The sequence below is a fragment of the Zeus faber genome (assembly GCF_960531495.2).
Source record: "Zeus faber genome assembly, chromosome: 6".
Lineage (NCBI taxonomy): Eukaryota > Metazoa > Chordata > Actinopteri > Zeiformes > Zeidae > Zeus > Zeus faber.
Window position 1 is genome coordinate 24116319 of NC_137201.1, and position 27659 is coordinate 24143977.

General features: G+C 48.7%; 1 protein-coding gene across 2 annotated transcripts in view; it reads left to right on the plus strand.

Annotated features, from left to right (window-relative positions):
• wnt7bb (wingless-type MMTV integration site family, member 7Bb) overlaps window positions 1–12106 on the plus strand; it is a gene marked incomplete at its 5' end in the record, with an annotated part of 28689 nt that extends 16583 nt beyond the window's left edge. For both annotated transcript variants that reach the window (XM_080002182.1, XM_080002181.1), the window contains 2 exons: window positions 8159–8426; window positions 11620–12106. In XM_080002182.1, the coding sequence (XP_079858308.1) occupies window positions 8159–8426; window positions 11620–12099 (748 nt within the window). In that variant the 3' untranslated portion in view covers window positions 12100–12106. The remainder of the gene's footprint in view (window positions 1–8158; window positions 8427–11619) is intronic.
• Window positions 12107–27659: the final 15553 nt, after the last annotated feature.

The following is a 27659-nucleotide window of genomic DNA, read 5'->3' on the forward strand; positions in this document are numbered from 1 at the left end:
TTTTTGTTTTTTTTTGTTTTTGTTTTTTAGGAGTTTCTTTTTCTACGCCAGCCCAATTTTCTATGCCCCGGAGGCAGCTTACCGGGAGTTTCGGCATTAAACACTTACCCCCGTAATTGTTTTTAGCTTTACTTCCTAAAGCCGTCCTTATTACATGAATCACACTCGGGACCCTACGGCGCGCCGCCCTGCCAAAGCCTGTCACTCCGTCGGGCTCGGCGACGTGAGCGCACACAGCATTTAGACCCTAGTTCTGGTAAAACAATATTATTTTATTGTACAGGAACACGGCTGCGCTAATTCCTCTAGCTGCAAACCTCACAGACCACAACGATGTCTATAATTTGCTGGGAGCATATGTTCATAGCAACGGTACATAAAGCGGAACGGAAAACAGTAGTAGAGAGCACATTAGTCAGTTCAGCGATTGGTGTACACAGCTAGGGGCTTTCCTGCCGCCCGCTCCCCCTGCGAGGGGCCCTGGAAACGCGGCCCCGGCCCTGGCACCGCAAGCTGCTCGGGGTTACAGCGAGTTTTCTAACGGAGTGTTGTGCTGCACCGAGGCGGGCCGCTGGGAGCAACCGAGGGAGGAGGAACAGAACGGACAGGACTGGAGGCTTCGGGGGACGACAGCTTCTCTATCAAACGTCTATTTCCTTCATATTAGGAAATATAAACATATTAGTTTGTTTATATGGAGATGAATGTGGAAGTTGCCGTAGAGCCAGTTGTGGTGTTCCCCGTCGTACGCCATCCCCAAAAACCAGCCAGATGCTGGTTGGTTTAAGATGAGGCTGTAAGGTGTCCACTTAACCTGGTGCCATACCATCCGTCCGTCTGTCACTATTCTGCTTATTTGGCTGGAAAATGACTGTCCAGTACCTCCCTTTATTTTAGCAAAATAATAACTCCACCTCTAGAAAGAAACATCTACCCATCTACCTATTACACACTCATTCCATCCTTCCTTTGAGTCGCCAACGAAGCAAAACCAAGCCTTTGCATTTCTCACCTACAGTATAGCACATTCAAAATTTCCAACACAACTTTTGTTGAATTTTTTAAAATAAAAGCTCAAATAATGGTTGGTTTTTGTATTATTATTATTTTTTTAAACTCAACGGGGGTGCCCCAAACAGCCCTAACACTTTAAACCAGCTGGTTGTGGCAGAGGAACTGGCTGGTGCAGGAGGGTAGAAATTGAAAGCGGTGTCCTAATACGCGAGGAAACCCCGGCACGGCGGGCCTTGGAAGTGTCCCGTGATCTTTGAGACTCCAAACCCCTCCAGGCTGTGGAGAAAAGCACTTCTCATGCGTTGCTTTGTCTGTCATCACATCCCCGGCAAGTGCAGCGCCTCCGGGCGGCCAGCAGGTGACACTTTCCCCTTTGTTCTCCGCCGATGCCGTCCGCCTGTCACCAGGCGTCCCCGGCGCCTGATGACACACGACGACGTCCCTGAAAACTCTCACGTAACGGCCGCGCGTCGGGATGTCGGTTCTTACGCAACCTGACGTGCGCGGCGCGGACGTAACTTCTTACGTAAGCGTTCCCCTTCACTGGCTCAGCACAGGACCGGGGTGGTGCGGGTGAGATGCTGGATTGCCCTGCTGGGCTCAGCCAGTGTGTGTGTGTGTGTGTGTGTGTGTGTCTGTGCGTGTGTCTGTGCGTGTGTGTGTGGGGTGTGCGTGCGTGTGTGCGTGTGCTTGTGCATTCACCTTGTGTGTGTGTGTGTGTGTGTGTGTGTGTGTGTGTGTGTGTGTGTGTGTGTGTGTTTGCACCTGTGATCCTCTGCCTGTTCATATGAAAGCGTACTTGCATTCTTGTGTGTAGTTCACGTGTGCGTGCCTTCGCGCGCGTGTGCGTGTGTGTGTGTGTGTGTGTTTGTGTGCGTACACATATACGCTGTGCCCTGGCTTGGCAGGGCTGCCATCCACATTCCAGTCTAAATCCTTTTCTCTCCAACCTGTTTCCCTCCCCACCCCCACCCCCGTGGTAATTAAGTCTCCTCTGTGCTGCGCCGTGCTCTGCATAGATATTCCCTTGCCCTCCCCTGACCTCAAATCAGGGCAGTAATATAATAAATCGTGATAACGTCAAACATGTCGACCTACAGTATGAGCTATTGACGATCGGGACATGCCGTAATGTTTCGGGCAGGCAGCTCACTTTCCTGGACCGAGGCGATGGAAAGCTCACCTGACTTCCAAATCTACTCATTGCATTTTTTTAAATCCCCCACCTTAAATTCGGATGGAAACACATTGATCGCGGGATCTTATTTCACACCTGCGATCGGGGCGAGTCACCATTTTGACAGCTCTGCCTCGTGCGCGGGGAGTACGGCGTGCAGCAAGCCTCAAACAAGAATGACAAACAACCATGTTGAAACGTCGCTTCTCCTCCGTCTGCCGTTCAGCCGGGAGCAGACAAACAAAAAGCCCCGGCTTCTCCTTCAAGATTTTTATTTCTTTTTTTTTTGTGCGGCGCGGAACAGGACAGGGGGGGGGGGGGCGAAGGATCTTCAGCGCTTGGTTGGTACGATTTGGTTGTGGAAGACATCGCAGCCTCGCTCCCTCTCTTTCCGGAGTTTCACTCCTCCTCCTCCCCCTCCCCCTCCCTCCTGTCAGCAGCATGGCCGAGGCCGTCTCCCATTCGGCGGTGAAGTGCTCTGAGGACAGAGAGGCCTGGCAAGGTCACGTCAGTGTTACTACGGCGGCGAGCGAAACACTCCACCAGAGCTGTCTGAGCTCTCCAGGGTTGTAAATCTCCGGTGCTGTGTCATGTGAAATTTGTTTAGTGGTGCGCCTGCCTACGGCCCTAAACACAGATTGCTGTTTAAGCGGCGAGCCACCACATCCAGAAATGTTTTTTTCGCGTCCCGTTTCGGCAGATGGTCAAAAGACATGACAGGCATCGCAGCGGGGGCCGGCGGCCAAGCTGGCGTGGTCAGTTAATGTGAAGGCCGTAGTGTACTGCCTCGGTTTCCCTCACTACATCTTTTTCGCCGTGCGAGGGGTGTAGCCGCGTGTCGCGCCCCCGCCCCCCTCTCGCCGCCTCCACGAACCCCCTGCTCCGACTCTGGACTCTCCGAGAGGATGATCCGCTATCCTCAGCTCCTCTCTCGGGCCGACGTTGCAGACACTTGCCACTAAACTCCATTAGACATCTGGTTTAATATTCCCCCTATTCTTCTTCTTTGGACCTCTCCAAGTTCATTGAGGTTTTTCTGGTCACTCCAATTTTCCACTGGCAGCGAGCAAGGCAACCCCAGGGTGGTTCCTCCTGGAGGGATGTCAGGACTCTGGGCTGCAGCCTCTTTTCGGGCTCTCTGCCGCTGTTATGGGTGCTTTTTTCCCTTCTACATTTCATCGACCGCGCAGACTTTCAGAAAGCTGCGCCTCCCTCCCCGAAAGGCCGCAGGAGCGCGTTGACTCTCGACAGCACCCGAGACGAAAAAGTGTTTCTTTGGATTTTTCTTGACATTTGAATTCTTAATTCCTCCCATTTTGGTTTAACAATTGCAAAACAGTAATTATTAAATTGGATCATGTGAGTAGCAACAGATGTGCAATTTCGTGCAATTTCACGAGCTAAAACAACTTTGAACGGTATGGCATTTCTCAAGCATAGTTGTTGTCATTTGGTGTGGTTGCTTTGTTAGTTTTCCAAATACAGAGAACTACTAGAACTTATTTTGATTTAGAGCGTGATAGAAGCACACAGGTTTCAACTGGATTACTTCTTAATCCATGAATGTGTCCATTTTTAATTATTCTATCAATCGATTTGATTAATTTACACCATGGAGCACCGTGAAAGGTAATATACGGTACTACATTATGGAAGAAAATCAAGCATTAACATTTAGGTTATAATAGTTATAAAATAGCACACATCACACAATCAATATACAACTACTCTATATCACTATTTTGAGTTTACTAAAATTTGGTCTAAAATTACAGTTTTAATGTATTTCAATTATCATCTAATAAATTATTGGATTCATTATTTCACTCCTATTGATTCACATATTTGCTTTCCTGTGTTTTCCCGTCCTTCCTCCACTGTGTGAGAAAGACAAAAGTGGGGCTCTGTCACCAAAATCTCCATCGGTTGTGTAATTGGGCTCTTATTATTGCCAGGCAGCGCAGGGGCAGCGCCAGACCCACCAGGGGGGTGACAACCAATGCAAGCCCCATCATCATCATCATCATCATCATCATCATCATCATCATCATCATTTTCCCCAATGAGCAGTGCAGGCCCACATGGGCCCAGGAACAGGCATGCGAGCACAGAGAACCACCCTTTCTCTATAAATTGGCTTCATACTGTTTTTACCATTACAGTGACATTATGTTTCTGTGTGTGCGCGTGTGCATGTGGGTCTGTTCCATATACATTACGGGGGTATTTAACGTTGTATATTGTGTGTACCGTAGGCGGTGTGCGAAAATGTGCACACTAATTTGTTTTGATACCGGATTTTGTATGTATATATGTTGTATATGATGGTTTGTGCGTGCATGTGTGCGTGCACGCGTGCGTGCGTGCTTGTGTGTGCGTGTGTGTGTGGATTAGGGTGGGTGCAGCAGTTCAGTGTAATTGTTTGCATTATAGTATAGAGCCTTTCTTGAGTATACGTGTGTGTTTGTGTGGGTAATTGTGGTTGTATAAATGTATACATGAGCGCATGTGTATGCAATGTGCTTATGTGTGTGTGTGTGTGCTTGTGTGTGTGTGTGTGTGTGTGTGTGTGTGTGTGTGTGTGTGTGTGTGTGTGTGTGTGTGTGTGTGTGTGTGTGTGTGTGTGAGAGAGAGATGGGGGCTCCGACCACATGCAGCTAACCAGAGAAGCAAGTGGTTGTGAGTCAGTCCCCGCCAGGCAAACCAGCGGTTGGAACTCGCAGTGCAGGGCGAGCGGAGGAAAACAACAATGGCTCTAAAATAGCTGCAAAGGTTCAGAAGTCGCCCCTTGAAATGGAGATCGAAATGTGAAAAATAAAACCTAAAAGAATAGCATGTTGTCTGCAAGGCTGACTATCACGATAAATGCCTTTTCGAAAGCTTGAAAAAATACGCCAAGTACGCGGCGGTCGTGACTGACAGTCATGACTGCGTCTGACCGCAGCGTTTGAGCCTGTGAAATAAGCCCGAATATGCAGCGTTCTTATGTCTAGCAAATTTCATAACTTGATAAAATTTCATTTGGTCGGGCAAAATCACACAGATCCCCGCTGTATATATCCCCTTGCGTGTCTGGGGGTGTTTTGTGTTTTGTTTCACTATAATTTCCACTGGATTTGCTGTACTTTGCTGCCAGATATCTAAACAAGTCTCTCTGTTTGCTCATTTTAGGATATTATTGCTGTATTCGAGCCATCTTTGCGTCTTTGTCTATTCTATTTTCTTGACTTGACTTTCCAGCGGCGCTCCTCAATATCCAATTACAATAATATTTTTTAAATGTGCGAAGTAAACTGTTCAAAATCCCCATAATATATTTTTATATGCATGAATATAACCTAATTTTTGTGGTGAGCATTTCTGATTGTCTGTCTCGAGGCTGTATCTGTGAAATTATTTTGATCTCTGTACAAACTATATATGCACTAGAGATAATTCACAAAACACGGATCTACTCACCATCTTGCCTTGGAATTGTCACAGAGCATTTTTTTTTTTAGGTTGCTCCTCTAGTGTGCAGAGTGCATCTGATTTCATTATTTTCTTCGTTTTTTTTAATCCGTGTACCGTACCTGTCAAGCGTGCAATGAAAACCTGTTAAAATACAACAAAAATGGTACGGTGAATATTTGACTACATAGTTTACCAGTTTTTTGCCTCTTGCAAAACTGCTTGGACCTTGACATAACAACCCTTTCGCTGTTTTCTTCGAAAGCCATGAAAGGACTGATGAATCACTAAGTGTAGCCAAATGCATGTTACCTTTCAGGTTCCAACTATCTGCGACTTTAGCAACTTTGTAAGTACATTACACAACGCACATCAAGGGAGTTACAAAACATCCCCCTTCCGAAAGCTTAAAAGGCCCCTTAAAACCCGCAGTGGTCCCAGAGCACCGTCTCGTTCCCTGTGGCCGTGGCCCCCTCTAACATTACTGCCAGTTGAGGGGACAATGGGGTCATAAGAGCCCGGGGCCCGGGACGGACCTTTTAGAGAACCCATCAGGACCCGTGGTTGAGGGAACACTCTGAGATATTTATGAAGAGGGATGAATGATACCACCTGGTTATTGTCACCGACCATTAGGGCACCGCTGGCTCCTCTCCTGCTGAGAGGGACTTTCCCTTCATTTTGTGCTTCGATCTATCACTGGGAAGCCTGGTTATGACAGAAGTCCTTGATAGTTTGATGGCCATCAACAATGATTCAGTCGACCACAACAGACTTTTAGTTTAGTTTATCACTATCATGTATTACAGCAGGTACGCAAGTCTAACATGCAGAAACCGCCAATCAAGAGCGCGTCAAGCGACATCCATCCAGCCCATCCACCCCTGGCTCCCTGGCCTCCACCCCGCCGGTGCGGTGGCGTGAGTGGGGCAGCGAGACCTGCGGACCACAGCTGCTTTGTAGTGTGGGCCTCAGCACAAGGTGCTCCTGCAGATGAATTCAGCACTTTGGACAGCACCTAGCCCAGCACTCTCCACTCTGGAATCCCAGCACTGCACACTTGGAGCCCGGGCCCAAGGACTTTGCGGTCAGAGACGTGACCGCATTTATGCCAAGGTGCAGCGGGGAGGCGAAAGGAGGAGTGGGCGGCAAGGATAATGCGGTCGTTTATCTATAGCACACGGTGGAGCGGGCTTGCTTTTTTTTTTGTTTCTTGATAACACTATGGACGATCAATTTCATCAGCCTCATCAAAGGATCATTGTGAATACCTTCTATCTCTGTTGTTGCTGCCCTGACGTTCACTAAAAATTTGCCATTGCCAGACTGACGTACAGCAAACAAACAGAGAATCACAAAGAGTCAGTCAAGTCAAGTCAAGTCAAGTTTTTGTTTTATATAGCCCTTAATACAGCACTCACAATACAGTCACAAAGGGCTTCACAAGCCCACATTTCACAGGGAAATCAACGGCATGCCCTTGTCTGAAACTCTCATCCGGGCAAGGAGAAGCTCCCAGGAAACCCTTTGGGGAAAAAAAGGAGAAACCATGAGAAGGGGCCACAGAAGTCCCCCTACCAGGCTGCAATGGATGCCAACATGGAGTGGGCAACAACAACAATAATGTAAACAAAAAAATCTTAGGATATTGTACTTCTAAACCACGCAATTTCCAAGCTAGACAACATGAAAGTGCATTGACTGGTGCAGAGCGCTGAAGGCCGAGGCCTCCAGGGAAGGGGTCCTCATCAGGCCCGATCCAGGTAGCTCACCGCAGCCCGACTGGGCAGACACCCAGCCTGGATGAGAGACGTGCTAACAGGACGGGGTGTGGTTTAACCAAATGCAAGACCGTTTTAAGTCTTGATTTAAACATTTCAACAGACGTAGCAGCTCTGATTCCCGCAGGCAGGGCGTTCCAGAGCGCTGGGGCCCCGCAGCGAGAATGCTCTGGAGACCTGTGGGCTTCTTTTTCAGGAGCCAGTATTGGAGTAAAATGGTCAAACTTTCTAGTCCTGGTCCAGATTCTTGCAGCAGCGTTTCGTACTAACTGGAGGCTTTTAATACCAGACGTGGGAAGGCCAGAGAGCAACACATTATAATAATATTATAATGTGTTGCTCTCTGGCCTTCCCACGCGGGATATGGTATGTTACAAATGCATGGACTGTGGTCTCCGCATGGCTCATGGATAGAATGGACCGCATCTGAGCAATATTGCGAAGATTCTGGTAATGTTCTTAATATGCAGTGGAGAAGAGAGAGTGTGGGGTCAAATTGAACGTCTACTTTTTTTGCCGAGTTACTTTGGGTAATAGTACAGTTGTCAAAGTCGGGAGTAGTATCCTTGAACGGGTGCTTGTGTCCGGCAGGACCAATAAACCAGCCCCACAGCTTTCTCAGAGCCGACAAGCAAGAAAAGACAAGACATCCTATGTTTAATTTCGGCGAGGCACGCCAGGTCGGTGGCTGCACAACCAGTTTTTGACCCCTCTCTCTTCTCCCTCTTTCAGGCAGCCGGGAAGCGGCCTTCACCTACGCCATCACGGCGGCGGGCGTGGCCCACGCCATCACGGCGGCGTGTAGCCAGGGGAACCTCAGCCAGTGCGGCTGCGACAGGGAGAAGCAGGGCTACTACAACCAGGAGGAGGGCTGGAAGTGGGGAGGCTGCTCGGCGGACATCAAGTACGGCATCGAGTTCTCCCGCCGCTTCGTGGACGCCCGCGAGATCAAGAAGACGCCACGCCGGTTGATGAACCTGCATAACAACGAGGCGGGGAGAAAGGTGAAAAATGACCCGAGGTGTTTTGCACGCGTGACATTTTTCAATCCATGGGATCAGATAGAGTTATTTTCTTTGTATGCTGCTTGGAATGCGTGCGTGCATACATGCCTGTGTGTGTGTGTGTGTGTGTGTGTGTGTGTGTGTGTGTGTGTGTGTGTGCGTGCATGTGTGTGTGTGTTTGAAGCCTATTGGATTTGGATCATGTAGCAGAATGCATAGAATCTAAGAGCAGGACGTGCCTTACGGTTACGCGACAGAGGGTCCATGGTGGACCGGATGACCAATCGATTGAGCGCCACTTTCCGCTTTTCGTCAGCACGTCAGATGATTTACAGCCTCTCTCCTCATGTCGTGGCCTTTTATCTCGCGGAGGCTGTTGGCAAAACTCATTGTGAACCTGAACCTTGCTGTTCGTCTTCCAAGCTGGAGAGAGAGAGAGAGAGAGAGAGAGAGAATTTAAAAAGATGATTGATGTCTGCAGATAAATTGTCCTTATTAATAACCAATGTTTTTTTCATCTCTGCCTCTGGCACAACCGAGCTTGGCTAACATTCAACAGAGACCTCCCGGCACCACCCCCCACCCCACCCTGCCCACCACCCTTCCCACCACCCCCCAACCACCAAACCTCGGTTCTCACGATAATGAAGTTCAAACTAAGGACCGGGATGACATTGCCGCTCTCTACGCCCTACCAAAACATATCACCACAATTTCATTACGTCCACTAAGTCGCTGAAAGGGAGGCCGTGTCAACACGGGTCACGGTGCATTCTGGGTGTTACCGATTCCGGTTCAGACGCGGTGACGTCACGTTGGTTTAATGAACAGCAGATAACAGCAGATAACACAGGCGTGAAAACAGGACGGAGGCTCCAGTGCCTTCAGTCCCAGGAGGAACATTTGGACCCCGGTGGGAGAGGCTGCCCTCGAAATCACTAAGGGACTATATTTTCATCCCATTTTTATTTTTTTTTGGCTTCAACGTTGAAAAATAAGGTTTGGGCGGGCAACCATTTTGAAGGGACCTAACAATTCCCAACAAGATGTGCGGACAGAGTGTCTTATGTACATTCTACTGCAACGACAGGATAGGCCACCGCTTGTCCGCCCACTCAATAACATCGATGTCAACGTGTGACGGCGATTATCTCTCCGCGGGTGACCACGCCATGAAGGCTCAAACGTTCCGCTGAGCAACCTGGATATTCTGACCAGTGAAAAAAAATGCGGTCAGAGGTGCGGTTTTCTTTCGGTCGCCGATAAGGGACCTTTGTGCAGAGCGTCATTACCGGAGATTCCGTGACTGCACTCAGCGAAAAAGTGAGGGAAAGCCAGTGGATGGTTCCATCCCTTTCATCTGGCGGGTGGAGGGGATGGAGGGGAGGGTGGGGGTGGGGGTGAGGGGGTGAGGGGGATGCGGGGATGGGGGACGGAGGGTGGGGTGCGGGGGATGAGGGGGGTACAGATTTGACAAGCGATCTTTAGAGGGGAATCTGGACATATTGCACTAATTGGTAACAGATTGGCGACTTTGATGGACATGGTTTAAGTAAATGTTTCCATGCATCCGTCAGGACGTCGGGCTCCTCACCGAGACGTCCGCTGTGGTTTTGCGCCATACATTTTTGGAAATCCTTGTTCTACGTAAACATCCGAGGCAAGGTCCCCCCCCCGCCCGCCGTATTAGTCAGGCCTTTATTAGCTCGGCAGGGTTTTTTTTTTGTTTTTTTTGTTTTTCTTTCTCAATCAAACGTCATCAACGTTTCGACCGCAGGGTTCACGGACGAGACAAGAGAGGGAGCTAATGAAGCACTCCTCCGTGCGTTGTGTACATTCTCTAAGTGTTTGATAGAAATGACGACTTGTACCGCCGACGAGGCCAGATGCCAGGAAAAAAAGCTGCCCTGGAAAAATGCCCTGCCAACCAAACCGTAGATCTTATACAACAAACACACGCTCGGCTCAAACAAGTCAAGAGTTCCTAATTGGGTTAAAGGAGTCATGTCAGGACCGTTTCAGACGTGTTAATCCAACCCATTCAAGCTCCGTCCCCCGCTCCTCTCTGTTCCATTGCCCTTGAGTACAGTTGCACGGAGAAAAAAGCAGTGGGCGCAGCTTGTATTCTGAGGCTTTTGAGTTTTTTAGTCCCACAGTGCAAGGATTGACTCACTCTTGACACTTAAATACTGTGGACACCACACAATATTTCCCATATGCCGCAGGATTAGGCGGCGAAGACCAGACTCACTGCCCTGCATGCCACATGTTGGGGATAACCTCAAAGCAAAATAAAGGCTAAGTGGGCTTTTTTTTTTTTTTCAGCACTATAGCATAATAAATTCCTCAGTTATAAAATAGACAAATAAGTGCTGGGACTAAAAGGAGAGGCCGAAATCATCTTTGCAACAGAAATGGTTTCATTGACGTACGCCATTCGACGGATTAGGTTTATTAAATTTGCCATTGAGTAAATTTAAATGGAGTATTTCTATGTGCAATGCCGTGTAATGGTGCACATCTTATTCTAATTAACTATTTATTTAATGTATTTCCTTTTCTCTCCTTAAATTGGTGGGATTTATGGGAAGGTAGAGAGAATTGCAGGCACAGGCACACCGACGGGCGCACAGACACAAGGCCGGTGTTTATAACTCCAACAAAACAACGACATGCTTTGTTTGCTCAAACCCCTTTGAATCAAGCTATTTTGCCAGAAGGCAACGGTGCAACTCTTAAAAAAGGTTGATGTGCCACACATCTGCACCTACTATGCATTATTGTATTATCATCATCATGCCAGTAAAACAAATCCCCACGCATTTGGGGGAATATTTTTCGCATCCATTTCCTATTACGAAGCCCGATAATATGACAGCAGCAGCGGGAAACCATCTGCTCAAAACCTGGCCATTCATTAATAAAGCCAGTGTTAAATTCAAATAAATATGTCCGCTTCACTCAAAAATGTCCTCCTCTAAATGTATATGGTGTGCAGAAGTGAAAACAAACCCAGAGTGAGTTCGTGTGATGCCGCTCTCAAAGCGCTCTAAAGCACGCACGGGTCTGGAGAGTGATTTCCATATCTATTTCAACCCAGGAAAAAAAAAATAATAATGTCTGCAGCGCGGCCCATATGGTGCGTTTCTGTTTCCTCCGCCCTGAACTTCCTCCCATCCATGTCTCGTTGCAGGTCCTAGAAGAAAGGATGAAGCTGGAGTGCAAGTGCCACGGCGTCTCGGGCTCCTGCACCACCAAAACGTGCTGGACTACACTCCCCAAGTTCCGGGAGATCGGCTACGTGCTGAAGGACAAGTACAACGAGGCCGTGCACGTGGAGGTGGTGCGGGCCAGCCGGCTGCGGCAGCCCACGCACCTCAAGGTGAAGCAGACTCAGGGCTACCGCAAGCCCATGGAGACGGACCTGGTGTACATCGAGCGCTCGCCCAACTACTGCGAGGAGGACGCGGCCACGGGCAGCGTGGGCACGCAGGGGCGCCTGTGCAACCGCACGTCGCCGCACACGGACGGCTGCGACTTGATGTGCTGCGGCCGCGGCTACAACACGCACCAGTACACCAAAGTGTGGCAGTGCAACTGTAAGTTCCAGTGGTGCTGCTTCGTCAAGTGCAACACGTGCAGCGAGCGGACGGAGGTGTTCACCTGCAAGTGAGGCCGACGCGAGGACTTAAGAGGCGGGGACGGACGGCGGCGGGATGCGGGGACTTAAGGACAAAGCGGGGGGAAGCGTCTCGGAAACCGGCGGGAGATTTGAAAGAAAAAGAAAATAAAACGGAAAATGGAATTTACACGATCAGATCTTCTTCATGGCATCGTTTTGCACAGCAGAATCTATATTTGCTTCTTTTTTTTTTTTAAGGAACTAAAGGCTTACTATCAGTATGTAACACCCGAGGACTTTACTGACACATAGAGCTCGCGCTCTCATACTGATCCGTCTCCGCGGTCGAAGACGGGACTACGGGAAATAAACGAAAAAAAACCTTCCGACGGGGGAACTGTGCTTTGCACTCCGGGAACTCAAACTTCGCGGGAGGCTCCTGACGTAGGAAAAAGAAAAGGACGGTAACCACAGGGAGGGAGCCGACCGCAAAGGTTCCCTCTAAAGACTTTTTTTCGTTGAGAAACTTATTGATGAGTTTTTGATTTGTTTCCACTAAAAGGGGGGAATAGAAGTGAATATTTGACCCTCCCCCAAAAAACAACAAAAAAAAAAACGGACCGGGGTCTGGTTTTTTCGGAGGTTTGTCGAGATGATCAACCGCGTCGTAAAGTCGGGTGCCTTGAGGCGCGCCACACGCTGGGTGCAGAATTCTCTTTTTCGGGAAGCCCTTTGTTAGCAACTGGAACATGGCGGAGTATGTTAGTTTTCCAGTCACACTGCAACTGTCTGTTTGAACACTGAAAATAAATTGTTTATTTATGTTATAGTATCTTAAAACAAAGCACTAACGGGTAGAGATGTCTTTTTTTTTTGTACTAAGTGTAAAAGAAAACCTTTTAGAACCTTTGACTGAAGATATGTGTCTATTAGAAAACGCCCCCCCCCCTCCCTACCTCCCCCCAGATACCCCCAAATAATTCCCTTTATATATATTTAAAAAAAAAAAAAGGTTTAGTTTTCCGGTGTGTCGACAGAAACATCATCTCAGTGTATTCACATTCAGTCACCTGGGTTCAGTTTTAGCTTTTCGTTTTGCTGTCCTCTATCCACCGAACACCAATGTCTGTTTGGCCACTTTCCTGCATTTTCCAGAATAGACGGTAGCGACAGAAAAGAAAAAAAAAAAAAAAAAAAAAAAAAGTATTTCTAGCGGCAGAGATCCTTCCCCATTTCATCAGTTGATATTGACATGTTGCTGGACGTGTTGTCGTGTGCTTCCACTGATAATTTCTATTCAGATACAACTCATGAGACATCAATAAAATCCCATTTGACTCTAGTTTTTTGAAATTTCATTGTCCGGAGTTTGACTGACTTAAAAAAACAAAAAAACAAAAAACAAAAAAAAAACCCTGAGTCGGGACAGTGAGTTCGACGCGGACTGTTACAGGCCGGGTGTTTCGGAGAGAACGCAAGTCGTTTTTCCCCCGAAAGTCGGAAGCGTAGGATGACAGAGGCGGAGGGAAGAACGGCTGAAGAGATATATACGTGTAGGTCGACCGACGGGAGGGAAAGAATGAACGTAAAGTTATTTTCCGTGAGTCCCAAGAGTCTCATTTCTACCCTTGCATCACCTGCATCTTTTATCACCTGGTTTTATTATTTGTGTTCACAGTTCCGGAAAACAAAACAAAACAAAAAAAAAAACAACAGCAAAAAAAAAATTCTGAGCCTTCAAAGTCTGTAACGCGTTTAGTCGATGAACCTGAAATGAGCGTCGACGGTGATAATCCAAAAAAAAAAAAGATCCTCTTAAGTATGTTCGATTAGACGCAGTCGGGCGACCTTTACTGACCGTGGGGGCGTCCACTGGAAAGGAAAACCTTCCCAGTTGGTCTAATTAGGATTTTGGATCCAGGTCGATGATCTCTGCTCTGCAACGTTCATAACATCCAGGAGAGCCTCCACGTGCCCAGTGCATTCTGCACTTCACATTTAAGCACTTTATGTCATTAACACTTTTTATTTCACGGCCATATTGAAGCTATATCGGTTTATTTACATGAGCTTATAGAAATAGAATGTTGCCCTGAGGATTATCAATTGTGAGGGAGTGGGGTTTTTTTTTACGTTTTTTTTTTTAACCTATGGTTTATATTTATTTTTCGGTTGATAACCCAGGCCTACTATCAGTTGTGGACGTTTTTGCGACACGTTTTCTTCCCCCTTCAGCAGCGACGCTGACGCTGAAACACAACAGCTGTGCTCAGAAAAGATCACTTTACCCCTACAACATATTCCTTTTATATTCAGAAATAAGTATGATTGAACAGAGACGTTTCTCAGAAAAACGGTAATAATATGTGTCCTGTTATTTGAGGATGCAAATACATTTCCACATGTGAAAAGACAGTCCTTCATGTCATGATGAATTGAGTTACTCGACTTACAGGAAAGGAGAACCCCCATAAGGGATTCCACATTCTTTATTTTATTGCTCAGAGCATGTTGGTACAGGATTGTTCCCTCTCAGCGTTTCGGGAGCCCATGTCAACTGTTCCAACAAATATCCAAAGCTATCATTTTTGTAAATTTCCCTTTCGACGGAAAACACTCCCGCTCAATCTGGTCATTGTGTGTGTCCAGTATTTTGGAGCCCGAGTCTATGCAAATGTCTCTTATTCAGACCTTCCAACCACTCGTAATATAGCCGTTGGCAACGTGCTGTGAGGCATAAATCGTAAAAATAAAAAAAGAAAAAAGAAAAAAAAAAGAAAAAAGAAAAATTAAATAAAAAATAAATAAATCAAGCAGTGTGCTGACTTTGACATTATTTTGTACACAGCACATGTTCATAATATGCTGTGGTCTTCTTCCTTGATTATGGCACGCATGGAACAGAAGTCAATTATCTCTCCCCGAGGGGAAAGAAGCTCCTTCCTCCACGTCTGCATCAAGCTGGGATTTAACCCGGAATGCAAACACGAGCAGGGAAAAATGAAGTTGAACAGAGATGGAAATGGTGGAAAATATTAATCTCCCATACGAGATGAATCTGAGATGCATGTCCTCGAAACCCCAAATCCTCTATAATCACATTATTTGTCAAAATAGACGTTTGAAGGGTCTTTGGCTCTTTGTCGCGGGAGCCCGCGCTGTCGTTTTAATCAGAGCCTAAACAGCGCCCGCTGGTGAAAGCCACCTGCGATCCCACGAAATCACGTTCTGTTTGCTTCCACCAAGGCGGTTGTCATAGAGCCTGACCGGCGTGACCCTCGGCGCGTCCTCGGCTCTAACGAAGTTGTTGGTTTAGCCGGATGAGGCTTCCGGGGCGGTGGGACACAGTGAACTGGCTCCGCGCTCGGGCCGGGAGCCGCTGGACGGGAAGTGGAGCTTCATGCAAATGACCCCCGGCGCGAATGGGGAAGCAGCTCGCCGTGCCTCCCGTTTTTTTTTCCGGACACACATGGCAGTGAGTGCCGTTCCTTTGTGGAGGGTGTTTTTCGAGACGGATGGGATGGCTTGATGAAACAAGGAGGTGCATGTGCAGATGGAAACCACAAGTGAATGGAGTGGTTATTTAGGAGAGGAGCTAATTGAGAGCGGTTGGAAGAGAGAGTGGTTACACTTTATGAGGAGCAGCAGCTGCTGCCAAGCCTGGTTATATGTGCAAAGCCTGGTGAAACGATGGAAACAAAAAGCAGTTTATGGCTTGTGAATGATTAGGATACCTGGCAGTGGCCAACGTTATTTATCGCAAAGAGCGTCATCAAACTAGGGCAAAATCATTGAATTGCCCTTTAGGTTTTTCTGATGACAGAGAATAGAAAAAGTAAACTTTATCATATGAAACCGTCATATAAAATAAACTACTACTACTACTACTACTTGTGCATTACCAAACCCCACATTTTACGTGTAGGTGGATTCTGACAATATAGGAAGATATAGTGAAAGATAAAGCCAATGTTACAGGCCTGCTCACTATTTGGGGTTGTTTGAAATGCAGCTTTCTCTCTCTCTCTCTCTCTCCCTCTCTCTCTCTCTCCCTCTCTCTCTCCCTCTCTCTCTCTCTCTCTCTCTCTCTCTCTCTCTCTCCCTCTCTCTCGCTGTGAAAGAGGGCCGCGCTGCTTCATTCATCCGCTGGACGCTCCCACTCGTCCTCCTGGATGTGAAAAGCATTGCAGGCGGTCAGCGGAGCAGAAGTAAGACGTGTTTTGTTAGTCGTCTGAAACCCCGTGGGCCGGAACCGCGCAAGGCTCCGCCCTCTCACCCCCCGGGCAAGAAGGAATTAAATCAATCCGTCTGGTTTGGACAAACATGTTGCCATTAAATAATGTAAGATTGTGCGTGCGTGCGTGCGTGCGTGCGTGCGTGCGTGCGTGCGTGCGTGCGTGTGTGTGTGTGTGTGTGTGTGTGTGTGTGTGTGTGTGTGTGCGTGTGTTGCCTTACTCTAAGTCATTCCAATAGGAAATATTCTGCAAAATGATAACTGTGCTCTGCTCCGGAGCGGCAGCGCCGGGGGGTTTAGACAGATGCAAAGTTCGGACACCAACATCTCTTGCGATAGCTCGATGGAGGAGAAGGTACTGTACGTCCGGCGGCTCGTCGTATCGACGGACGACAATTGCGCGGCGTGATCCCGATCGCTCCGAGATCGCGGGCGGGACACGTGTCGGCGCTCCCAGCGTGGCTTTGGCCACAGCCAGAGGGTGTGGGCCTCCCTGGGCCATCTCAGGGAAGATATTGCAAAACTTCACGGGGACTGTGATTTTCACTTGACGCTGTAGAGATCTCAGCGGGGGTGACCGACATGCGAGATTGGAGGACGCTCTCCCTCCGCCGTCCTCCGCAGCTGGGGCCACAGCATGGGATTTCATCGGGATCGCGAACCGCGGTGAAAAGATGGAGCGGGCACACACGGAGCGAAACTGGAGAGCGGACGGGCGGGGCCTCGTGGAGTCGCCGACACCAAAGCAAACATGGACCCCCTGCAGCTCGGCGCTGGGGTTATCCGCCCATGAGTGTGACACAATTCCACGAGTCGCTGCCCGTCCGCCCCGCCATCCCGCCGCGATCCGAGGCGCTGACGTGCACGCGCCAAATGGTCGCGGAGAGACTCGCCCCGATGAAATCAAACATGCTGGACTGAACCGTGACCCGGCCGGTTGGGAATGCGTACAGACCGATTTGAGTCTTTCACTCACTCACACATACACACACACACACACACGCATATCGACGACAGCTACGGTTCTACAGCGTGACCGCCCCCCCCCGCCCCCCCGGACCGCCCCGGACTGCCGCGACTCCGCCCGATCCCCGGATCGCTGCTCAATCGCCCTTGAAAATCGCGGAATGTGGCCCAGGCTTTCACAACTTTAGCTCCAGCAGCTTCACAGGTGGACGCGCCCGTCGGTGATCCTTTATCTCCCCCCGTTCCCGGGCCTTTGACACTTGAGAATGGAAAATGGAAAACCGTCGGTCGGTTTGGCGAGAAAATAAAATAAACAAATGAGAACAATCTCCCATTGAGATGGAACGGTATTCGCTCCCAGAATTCCCTATTTTATCACCGCGACACCATCTCCACTATCTTCCTCCGACTTGGCTCAAAGGCTCTGACTCCTCCTGTAATTTGTAACTCTGGCAATGTGAGACGAGGAACCTCCGGGATCAGAGGCCCGGCCCCTGCGAGATAAGACACAGCTGCAGAGCGCCGAGAGAAGGAAGAGTGTTGAAAAAAATAAATTACGCCCAAGAAGGGACGAAATAATAAAAAAATAAAAAAAATAAAAAAAATCGGGGAGTCAAAGGTCCGCCAGGGGCCGACGTTTGAAACTAGCCAGACGCCGAGCGGGAAGAAAGCTCCGTCGTCCTCCAGATGCCGCGATATCCATTACGGGGTTTCTCCTCCTCCGCCGGGGGGGAAAGCCGTCCGCGGGAATCCCCCCCTCCGGGGCGATGCATCACCGGGGGGACGCCGCGCGGCGTCGTGTTTGTTATCTCAGGACGTTGACAGCGTTGGTTAAGGTGATAAGACGACATGGAAGCACTGCCGCGCCGAAAGCATCCATTATCGCGAAAATCTGATTAAATAAGTCGCGTTGGAAATTGCAGCGGAATTAGAGGTTTAAAAAAAACAAAAAAACGTTTTTTAAACGCTTAACAAGGCGACTGCGCACACAATACGGGGGCCGAGCGGCGGCCGCAACACAGCCTGCAGCAATTATGAGCGCATAGGCCGGTTTTTTTTCTCTTTCTCCCTCCCTTGCAATCGGTTCGAGTGGTGTTTTTCTGTGTTCCTTTGACTTTGTTTTGACTGCTTGTCTTAGTCAAAGACCATCATTTGGAGATTTCTCATCATCTGTTTGATATTAGTGGTGAGGAACATATGGCCATGCAGAGGCAGAGCCCTGTGTGACATCATAGACCACAAGGCAGAGCGGGACCGTCAGGACCCCGGGCCTGCGGATTACCAACACTACCTGACTGCTCCGCCTCCCCCCCCCCCCCCCCACCCCATCCCCCTCCCTCCGCGCCGTGCCGCCCCTGCGTCCCCGCTCCCGACACTTTCCGTGGGGGATTTCAGGTTGCCGCCATTCGCCCGGGCCACGTGCGCGAGACAACAGGGTCAGAATTGCGCCGCGTCATCGCATTCAGAGCGGCGCGGTGAAACCGGAGCGAATCGATGCGAGCGCCGCGCGTGCCCTCGAAAGTGTCCTGAGAGGAACGGAACAGCACGCAGTGGGGCTGAATATGAAATCAAGATGTGATTAAAGTTCACAATCCCTTTTTCCCCCTCTGGCAAGTGGCAACAGAACTTCAGCGAAGACGTTGACGTGTTGTAAATCAAAGTGCCCGGCCAAACCGCAGCGTATAGGCACGGAGCTCACACAAATATCCTTCTAATTCCGCAGGTCAAAGAATGTCCATTAGAGAACCCGTAAATAACTTCAGATTCACAGATAGCAAAGTGAAAATTCGGACCGTGTATATATAGATTTATATATATATTTATATGCAGGCAGACGAGACATTAGCCTGGGGAGTAATGACTCCCAATTTGGCGCGCACACCTGTTTATGTTGGACGGGAGCGGTAAGCGGTGTTCATAAAATACGAGCTAGCTTAATGCTTATGTGGAGACGCCCTAAAGGCCCCACAGCTCTGGTAAGGACACCATCAGCAGTCTGGGATGATGGGATGGATCCTACCCCAGGCACTGGTGTGATTCAGTGGGTGTGGGTGTGTGTGTGTGTGTGTGTGTGTGTGTGTGTGTGTGTGTGTGTGTGTGTGTGTGTGTGTGTGTGTGTGTGTGTGTGTGTGTGTGTGTGTGTGTGTGTGTGTGTGTGTGTGTCTGTACGTGTGTGTGTACGTGTGTGTGTGTGTGTGTGTGTGTGTGTGTGTGTACGTGTGTGTGTGTGTGTGTGTGTGTGTGTGTGTGTGTGTGTGTGTGTGTGTGTGTGTGTGCGTGTGCGCGCATGCGGGTCGAAGAGTGATCCTGTTTGGTGTGTCTCTTAGAACCATTGGTGTCTGCATGCTTAATGCCTCATGCTTCAACAATGTGTGTGTGTGTGTGTGTGTGTGTGCGCCGGCGCGTGTGTGTTTGTGTCCGCTGACGTGCCAGTGCCTGTATAAAACAAACGTTTCCTTCTGAGACGTGGGGTTTCTTCGTGGAGACATTTGGTGGGGAGAGTTCGAGGACGGCCCACACGCGCTCCGTGTCGGGCGGTCGGCTCGGCCGCGGCTTTTCCTTGAGGTTATTTTCCTCCTCACGTTTTGTTTTCATGAAGTGAGGTCGGGGTTCTAAAAGCAGACTCCACCTAGGGAAAGCCGACAGGACCCTTTACAGGTCCTTTACTTAGCACATCAATTGTGAGCCGGGGCCCCTCGCCCGCACCAAAGTGCAGAAGAAGACAAACGTTGTGGATTTTTTTTTTTTGGGGGGGGGGGGTTGTCAATGCTGGGGGGCTCATTTTTTCATCGCTTTCTAACCGAGCCGTAAACGACTAAAGGGCCATGGGTGACGTTTGTGGCGACGGCAAAATAGGTGAACACGGAAGTTGCAATTTTTTAACAAGGGCGATGTGTTTTCTGCGACTTCTTTTGAACGCCGGAATCGCGTGCCAAGCTTTGCAAAGCTGTCTTTTGTCGCCTGCGTCCAAACCGTGTAAATCTAGAGAGGCACCAAGTGCCATGTGCTGAGTGATCTCCCCTCCGCTGATGCGTCAATGTGCCGCACAGCTGGAGCGGGGACGACCACAGAACCTGATACGACGCAGCTGACGTTTGGAAAATATTGGCATTTTCTGTGTTTTCGTTAAATGACGCCGCGCGCGACACGTTGTCAACAAGATCGGGAAATCGCCGCCGTTACCCGCCAGCTTTGACACTCGAGCGTTCGGCCTTTCGAGTGAGCCGATATTTATAGTTGCTGTGCGAAATCTGCGGTGGAAATGTTGGTTTTCATCACAGCTTTTGTTCGAGTCCGTTTTTTTGGGGGGGGGGGGGGGGTGGATTTTTACGTCAGGGTCCGAGAGAGTTAGTTTTCACGACGGTTGGTGCGGCTCCTCTATTATCTCAGCTCTATCTCGGCGGGGGCGGACGCGGTAGACGGCGCTGGGTTACAGCAAATGTCAGCGATCATCATTGGCAGCGCGTCGTCCTGCGCTGTCTGGCCTGTGGAAAGACCGGTGGTGGAGGTGAGGAATGCTGAGGAGGCTCCATGATGTGGGACTCATCCACGGAAAGTTCTGCTGAATCCGTTTGCTTTTCCATGGGGATGGAAGGTCACCGGAACAACACGCAAACAGCTCCAGTTCGACATGCTGCTGCCGCTGCCCTGTGGAACAGTGGGCCCTGTTGTTCAAAGAGAGACGGTCTTAATATCTGCGATCCGGGCCGACCCCGCCCGTAAATCGGCTAACTTTCCCTCAAAGTCACTAAGGATTGCGACGGGTTGCCCGGAGTCAGCTGTTGATGAACGCTACGCTGTCACAGTCCTCGAACTGCAAACATGTCCATGTCCCCATGGTTGATGAATAACTCGGCCTGTCAGCAGAACGCACCGCACGGAAAGCGACATCAGAGAGGCCGGTTGCCCGGCGCTTGTATATTTCTGTATCCATCTGTGTCACCAGCTTCGAAAACGGGCTCGTGTACATGCCTTGAATGCGTCGGGCATCGTACCCCGGCACCCTGTGGTTTTGGAGACGTTAAGGGATGTTGGGGCCCTAATTCGCCAGCCCTCCTCCCAGGCCCCACCCTGTTTTACTTGTCCGTGCCAGTCCCATTTTCCCCCCACCGGCTCCCGCCACCACTGCCAAAAGAAGAAAAAAAACAAAAAAAACAAAAAAAAAAAACCCCCATCGAACACACCCGCCCGCCCCCCCAACCGAACCCCCTTCTCCCGAGGCCCGAGTGCACCTACTGGTCCTCTCCTCGCCGCGCGGCACTGACATCCTAATGGCTGATGGGTGCTCCAAGGTCACACTGTGATCTGGAGGAGCCCTTTGGTCCATCATTGAGACTTTGATCAGCATACTTAACCCTTTCTTTGTAGGCATCACCGCCGCCTTCCCCCCATGGTGGGGAATGTCGGGGAGATTATGTTACACAGTGCTGGGGAGCAGGCAGCCTGACATCCTTTGGTAACACATGTCTTTGTTTAAGGCAAAGCTCTGGCACTGACAGTCCTCTGCCAAGCTCCTCTCTTTTTTCGCGACGTCCCACCCTAGTTTGCCCGGGAGAAAATATCTGGCGGAGAAAGCCAGTCTATAAGTTACGGGTATCCTGGGGATCCCAACACGGCCATGCTTTTCACGAAAAACCACGTTGTTGTCAAAGTACGATGACCGTCGACCGTCAACTGAAACACTACACGGCAGTTATATTTTACTTGGTACTTTGACAACGATCAATCAACGGGACTCCATTAATGGAGTGAATGTATAAGTCGGTTTCTTCACTTTTATATCCGTTTAGCTTTCCCAGACGTACTGTGAAGTAACGTTGAGTTTCTGAGAAGGAGGAAGTGATCTAAAACGGTCCAGTGTGGATTTAAACTCCGCGGTTCCGTGTTTTCTCGAAGCCCCCCCCCCCGAGGCCGAAAACGATTTCGCAACTGTTGCCAAAGTCGAACCCGTGTGTCATTTTACCAACGCAAACTCCGCGTCCTCCTCCCCTCGTTCCCCTTTCCCCCTTGTCAGAGAATTAGACATTCCCGCGCGCGCTCTTCTAGATTCCCTCCTTCGTGTGAGAAAGTAATTACTCTTTTTCCCCGACGCAGGTGTCAACTCTTTACTCAAAATAGGAACCATACCCCGACGGGCGGAGCGCAGCCTCGCTCCCGTCGCTCGGAGCCCTGCGCTTCCACATCAGATAATTCAATTCGACTCCGCTCCGCCGAGACGGGGTTAGGGGACAGGTTTTGTTTAACCCGGGCTGCGTGTGCTTGGAAGTATTTGTGTCTGAGCTGCAATCCGTGATGTCCTCAAGGCGATCATTAAAATGACTCATGTTTGTTTAACTGATTAACTTCTGCGGGTTATAACGACATAATATAAATGCGCCACATGGGTCGTAAATCTGGATTCAGCATTAAAGAACGGAATGTCGCGTTATATGGTGTTAGGGAGTTGTGTAGCTCGGAGTTCCGTAAACACAACAAATCAAATTGATCTTTTGGATTATTAGGATTTAGACTTGGATGCGTGATTTGGACTGCGACGTCCCGGGTATTTAACCGCCGCACGACTTTCAGAAGTCATGCGGCGTATGAATTCAGATTTGGTTTAAATGAATAGCTGCGCTGGATGTTCATTGCAGGATCACCTTACCAGTTGTAGGATATGTTCAATCAATTAGCGGGCTTGGGCCGAAAGCAGGGGAAAAATTAATATGTTTCTAATTTTGAGAATGCCATGGTTTCTACATATGCGTATCGCCTTTCCAAAGAAAACCTCTGCCCTTACATTTCTCTGTTTTATTGAGATGAATTGCAATAAAATCGAATCCACAAATACATAAACACGTTAGACCTCATTGGGAAGTGCCATTTGGTCTCGCTTTCTCCCCCGGAGCAGCAGTAAAATCCATTTTTAACTTGTGCCAGCTCACTGGCCCGCGACTCCGAGCTACACCTCTCATCACTCGAGCCATTAAAGGCCGCCCGCCGGGGAGCACGTGGGGGGACCGTGATGGGACGGGCAGGCGGGCACCGGGGGCCTCCTTTCCCGTCACGTCCCCGACGTCTGCCTGGCTTTCTTCTGACTTTTCCCAAGCATCCAGGTTGGTGAAGCCGCAGCAGCTGTCAGACAGTGGTTTGCCCGCTGGGCGTGGTGCCTGACCAGTGGCTTTGACCAGACACTCACAGCTATATCCCCGCCTGGGTCACGGCTACGGAGCGAGGGCCCGGCCCGAGCTCACCTCTCTCTACCGGGCGGTGTGCTGCGGTTTGTCGGGGGCGGGGGCCGTGATGCCGTGGACGGAACTCCCCCGCGTGGATGACTGGCGCTTCCTGGATGTAGCCTTCTTTCACGACTGTATCCATCTTCCTTAGCTTGAGCTCGTTTCGGTCGGCTAAACAACTGTGACACTAAATACACACTGATTTGTGACTCATGGTGAATCCAAATTGGTGGCGTCTACACTTTTTACTTTTTCCTAAAATATTGTACTTAAACTTTACTTCGGGATTAGCCAAAGAATAAATAGCCTACACGGCTTGAGGAAGAGTTGGCTCGGGAGACATATGTGTATGAGTGATGACTGTCACCATGGCAACCTCCTTATGTTTTCAGTTTGAAGCTGACATCCCAATGTCCTGTTGTGCTGATATGTAGGGTTGGTAAACGTTATACATCTATGAGGTGAGTTATTAGGAAGTCTGTTGATTACAGGGGTTGGGCAGGGAATAAATCTCTCAGATTAGAGGCTGGATGTATAAGCAAAACAAACTGCAAGCTCAGGCTTGGTGCTTTAGGGGCCCAGCGATGGAAGAGTGGAGGAGCCGCAATATCAAGACGCGGCATGAAGGATTTAACCATCACAGTGTTGCTGAGTCCGCATGAAATTCAAGTTGACATACGCTGATTTCCCAAGTAGGTAGGGACCGGGCCTATCTGGTGGATGAAGCAATATAATTCATACCATATTCCCCTTATGATACTGAATCACTGCCATATTTTACTTTTGTACCCAAGAATTGTTTGGAAAATTCAGATTTTTGTTTTATTTTCTTCAGCCATCAGAGGCTGCGCTGATGTGGTAACCAGTGTTTTGGGAAGCAGAAGTTTTGTGTTATATTACGCTCTACTTGCAAATATTCAGCTAAGTTGAGGCTGCAGTGGCCACAGCTCTGCTAATGCAGAATAGATTCATGACGTAGTGCATCAAAAGTGGTGAGCACAATGGTTAAAGACTGCGTGTCTGTCTGTCTGTCTGTCGGTCTGTCTGTCGGTCTGTCTACCTATCTGTCTATCTATCTATCTATCTATCTATCTATCTATCTATCTATCTATCTATCTATCTATCTATCTATCTATCTATCTATCTATCTATCTATCTATCTATCTATCTATTTATCTATCTATCTATCTATCTATCTATCTATCTATCTATCTATCTATCTATCTATCTATCTATCTATCTATCTATCTGTCTATCTGTCTCTCTATCTCTCGATCTATCTGTCTGTCTGTCTTGCATATGCATTACGTTTGGCGCTTGAGAGAGATGACGGGCCATGGCGTCATGGCTGTGGAGTGACAATACATGGGATGCAACAGAGGTGCAATAAAGCAGCAGACGAGCGCAAACAAACACAAACATTCCTGCTGGGTGAGACGGAGCGAGTCTGGGAGATGACAATAGGTCAGGAGGGAGGCTATTAGCCTGAGCTGCAGAGACAGGTCTAAGAGAATTGTGCATTCATACACAATGACTGGTGAAAAGTCTCCATTCTGCCCTGTGGCAGGCCCTTTTCACAGGTTGCTCCCTCCCAGCCACTGAAAGGGACCCTACCTCCGCAGGAAGGCTCATGTGTCCCTCTGCCCTGTCACTCCATTTTGCTTTCCCATCATTTGTCAGCGGCTCTTACCCGGCGGTGTCTCATTATTTGGGCTGGAGGACAGTCCGTTGGCCGCGTGAAGGACTCGGTGATGGTGAAGTAGGGCTCCACGTTACGGCTAGTTTGCTGACGTTTACTTTCAAATACGTCTAAGTTTGATGTTTCGTTTTCTCACGCTTGTGTTTCTGGTGCTCGCAGAAGAAAAAAAAACAACAACAAAAAAAAAAAAAAAAAGGGCTAAAGGGTTAAGTGAATTTCTCAGAAGTGACAGTATTTTTCGAAAGCTGCAGTCTCAACACTGCAGGAATTGTTTATTTTAACCATAATATGACACCGACGGCCCAAACTATTGGAAAGAGAAATTTCCCAATTACAACCCGGGAACATAATCTGTGATCGGATATCACATGAAACCGACGCGGCGTGTTTTCGTGCGGCGAGAAACTCCGCTCTCCAATTTTGGCCGGGCAATGAGGGGTCTCAGACACTCAATAACACTCCTTTTTGACTGGAAAAGACAAGGCATCATCTCCGACATTAGTACGCATTTTTTGGACTCGGGGATGAACAGGTGCACCACCGCGACCCTGGTGGAAAGAGCATTACATTTGAAACTAACAGCCCTCAATCTCCGTCCACATAAAGACCTTGCGGATTGCGCTGGAGGACGGCGGTAGATACGTTGGCTGTGAAAAAGCGAATAACTGATACAGCACAGTGTGATGGACCCGTGCCAGAAGGACTATAGGAGAGCCATATGTGGTCATAGTGGTGAGAGGGAGGCCTCCCGATGTTGGCAGCCATGGTTTGCCCTCCTGACTGCACGTGTTCTCCAGTCCACCAGATGCTCTCTCTCCGAAACTCCTTCAGCGTATATGTATCTGTATTGATCATAACCTGATTAGAATGGCCTTGGGCACGACTTTCAGGAGCTCTTATTTGGTCGGGTGTCTGGACCGGCTTATTTGTGCTCTAAATTCAACTATGTTTTCATGAAGATGTCTCACGTGAAGAGTGCAGGATTTCAAGTAAATTTGATTTCCAGGTAATTGAAGGATTCTTTCTTTCTCTCTTTCTTTCTCTCTCTCTCTCTCTCTCTCTCTCTCTCTCTCGCTCTCTCTTTCTTTCTTTCTTTCTTTTTAATGACCTACTTTTGAAGGCTCTTCAGGCTCGGCCGAGACCCATCACCGCCACCCAACCCTTTGAATCGTGCAGTGCAATTTGTAGTTGGACAATTTGCCTCCTGCTTGTAAAACAGCTTGTCATGGTGATGTTGATGTGATGTTGTCATGGTGTCATTACTCACTAAATAAACACTTGATGGTTTTTTTATGGGGACTTCAATGCCGTGTCTGTCAAGGCAGAAAATCAGGGGGTTTCTTGTCGTGGGCTTCCCATATATGCCATTTTGTTGTTGTTGTTGTTGTTGTTGACCATGACCGATCTGCATTGGCTATTGTAGACCTCCTCTACTATGAATCTACTTGGATTTCTCTTGAGTAAGTTAAATATGTGCTTCACCACACAAAGAAACAAGCTATATCATTTTGTATGAAAACAATTCAAAACCAATTGAGGCATACATTTGGCAAAGAGAAAAAAGAGGGCAAAACTGAAGAATACTGGCTGTATGCTTTATGTTTTGTGTGAAATTAAAAAGTCAATCTATCAATATATCTGGGCAAATCCTTCATTAACTAGAAATCTCGGAGACAGCCATGCTGATTTCAACATTCTATTTCTTAATATAGCCTTTAATTGGGATTTCGTCTCACAAAATGGCTACCAAAGCTCAAGTGACTGCTCGTTACCGCGGTGAAAAATTCAGTCACTCTGTTGCATCTGCCAACCAAGACAAAATACCACTCAACCTTCCATTCCATCATTGTGGTAGAAAGGTCAATGCTAAATCTCGGCCCTGAGTTTTCCCCTGCCTGTTCCCATAAGTGGCCATGCCAGTCATAAGGCCTAGGTCATGACAGACATTCTAGTTAGAAGTCACCATGGTCCAGTTACTAATCACTGAGCAAGTTCCTTGTGTCAACGCTAAGTTGTGAGTCAGGTCAAATGGCCATTGAATGGAATTCCATCCAGGACATTCCACCGCTGCCATTGCCCAAGGTTCACATCCAGAAGAGGGTGAGGGAAAATACGGTCAAACAATGTGACCCGGAATCTGGGAGGGCGTTCATCACTTCCCAGCTCACAGCTCCCGAGATATGAGTTAAACATGCGGAATGTTAATCTGTCAGTGTGTGGCCACGGTGCCTTTGGTAAGTGGCTGTGATTTGTATCACGAGGCGGCGTGGTTGTGCCTGGGCCCTCTCCGCCCATCAGCCCCGATTAGAGGTAACCGGCTCTGACAACCTGATGGCCATGAGAAGCATCCCCGGACTGCCAACAAAGCGACATGTCACCCACGGCCATCTTGTTTTCTCCCAGAAGGCCTCTGGAATGTAGTTCATCCCCTCTGCCTCCTCAATTGGACCATTCAAAAAAAAAAAAAAAAAAGAAATCGGGGTGAGAGGCCATTGTG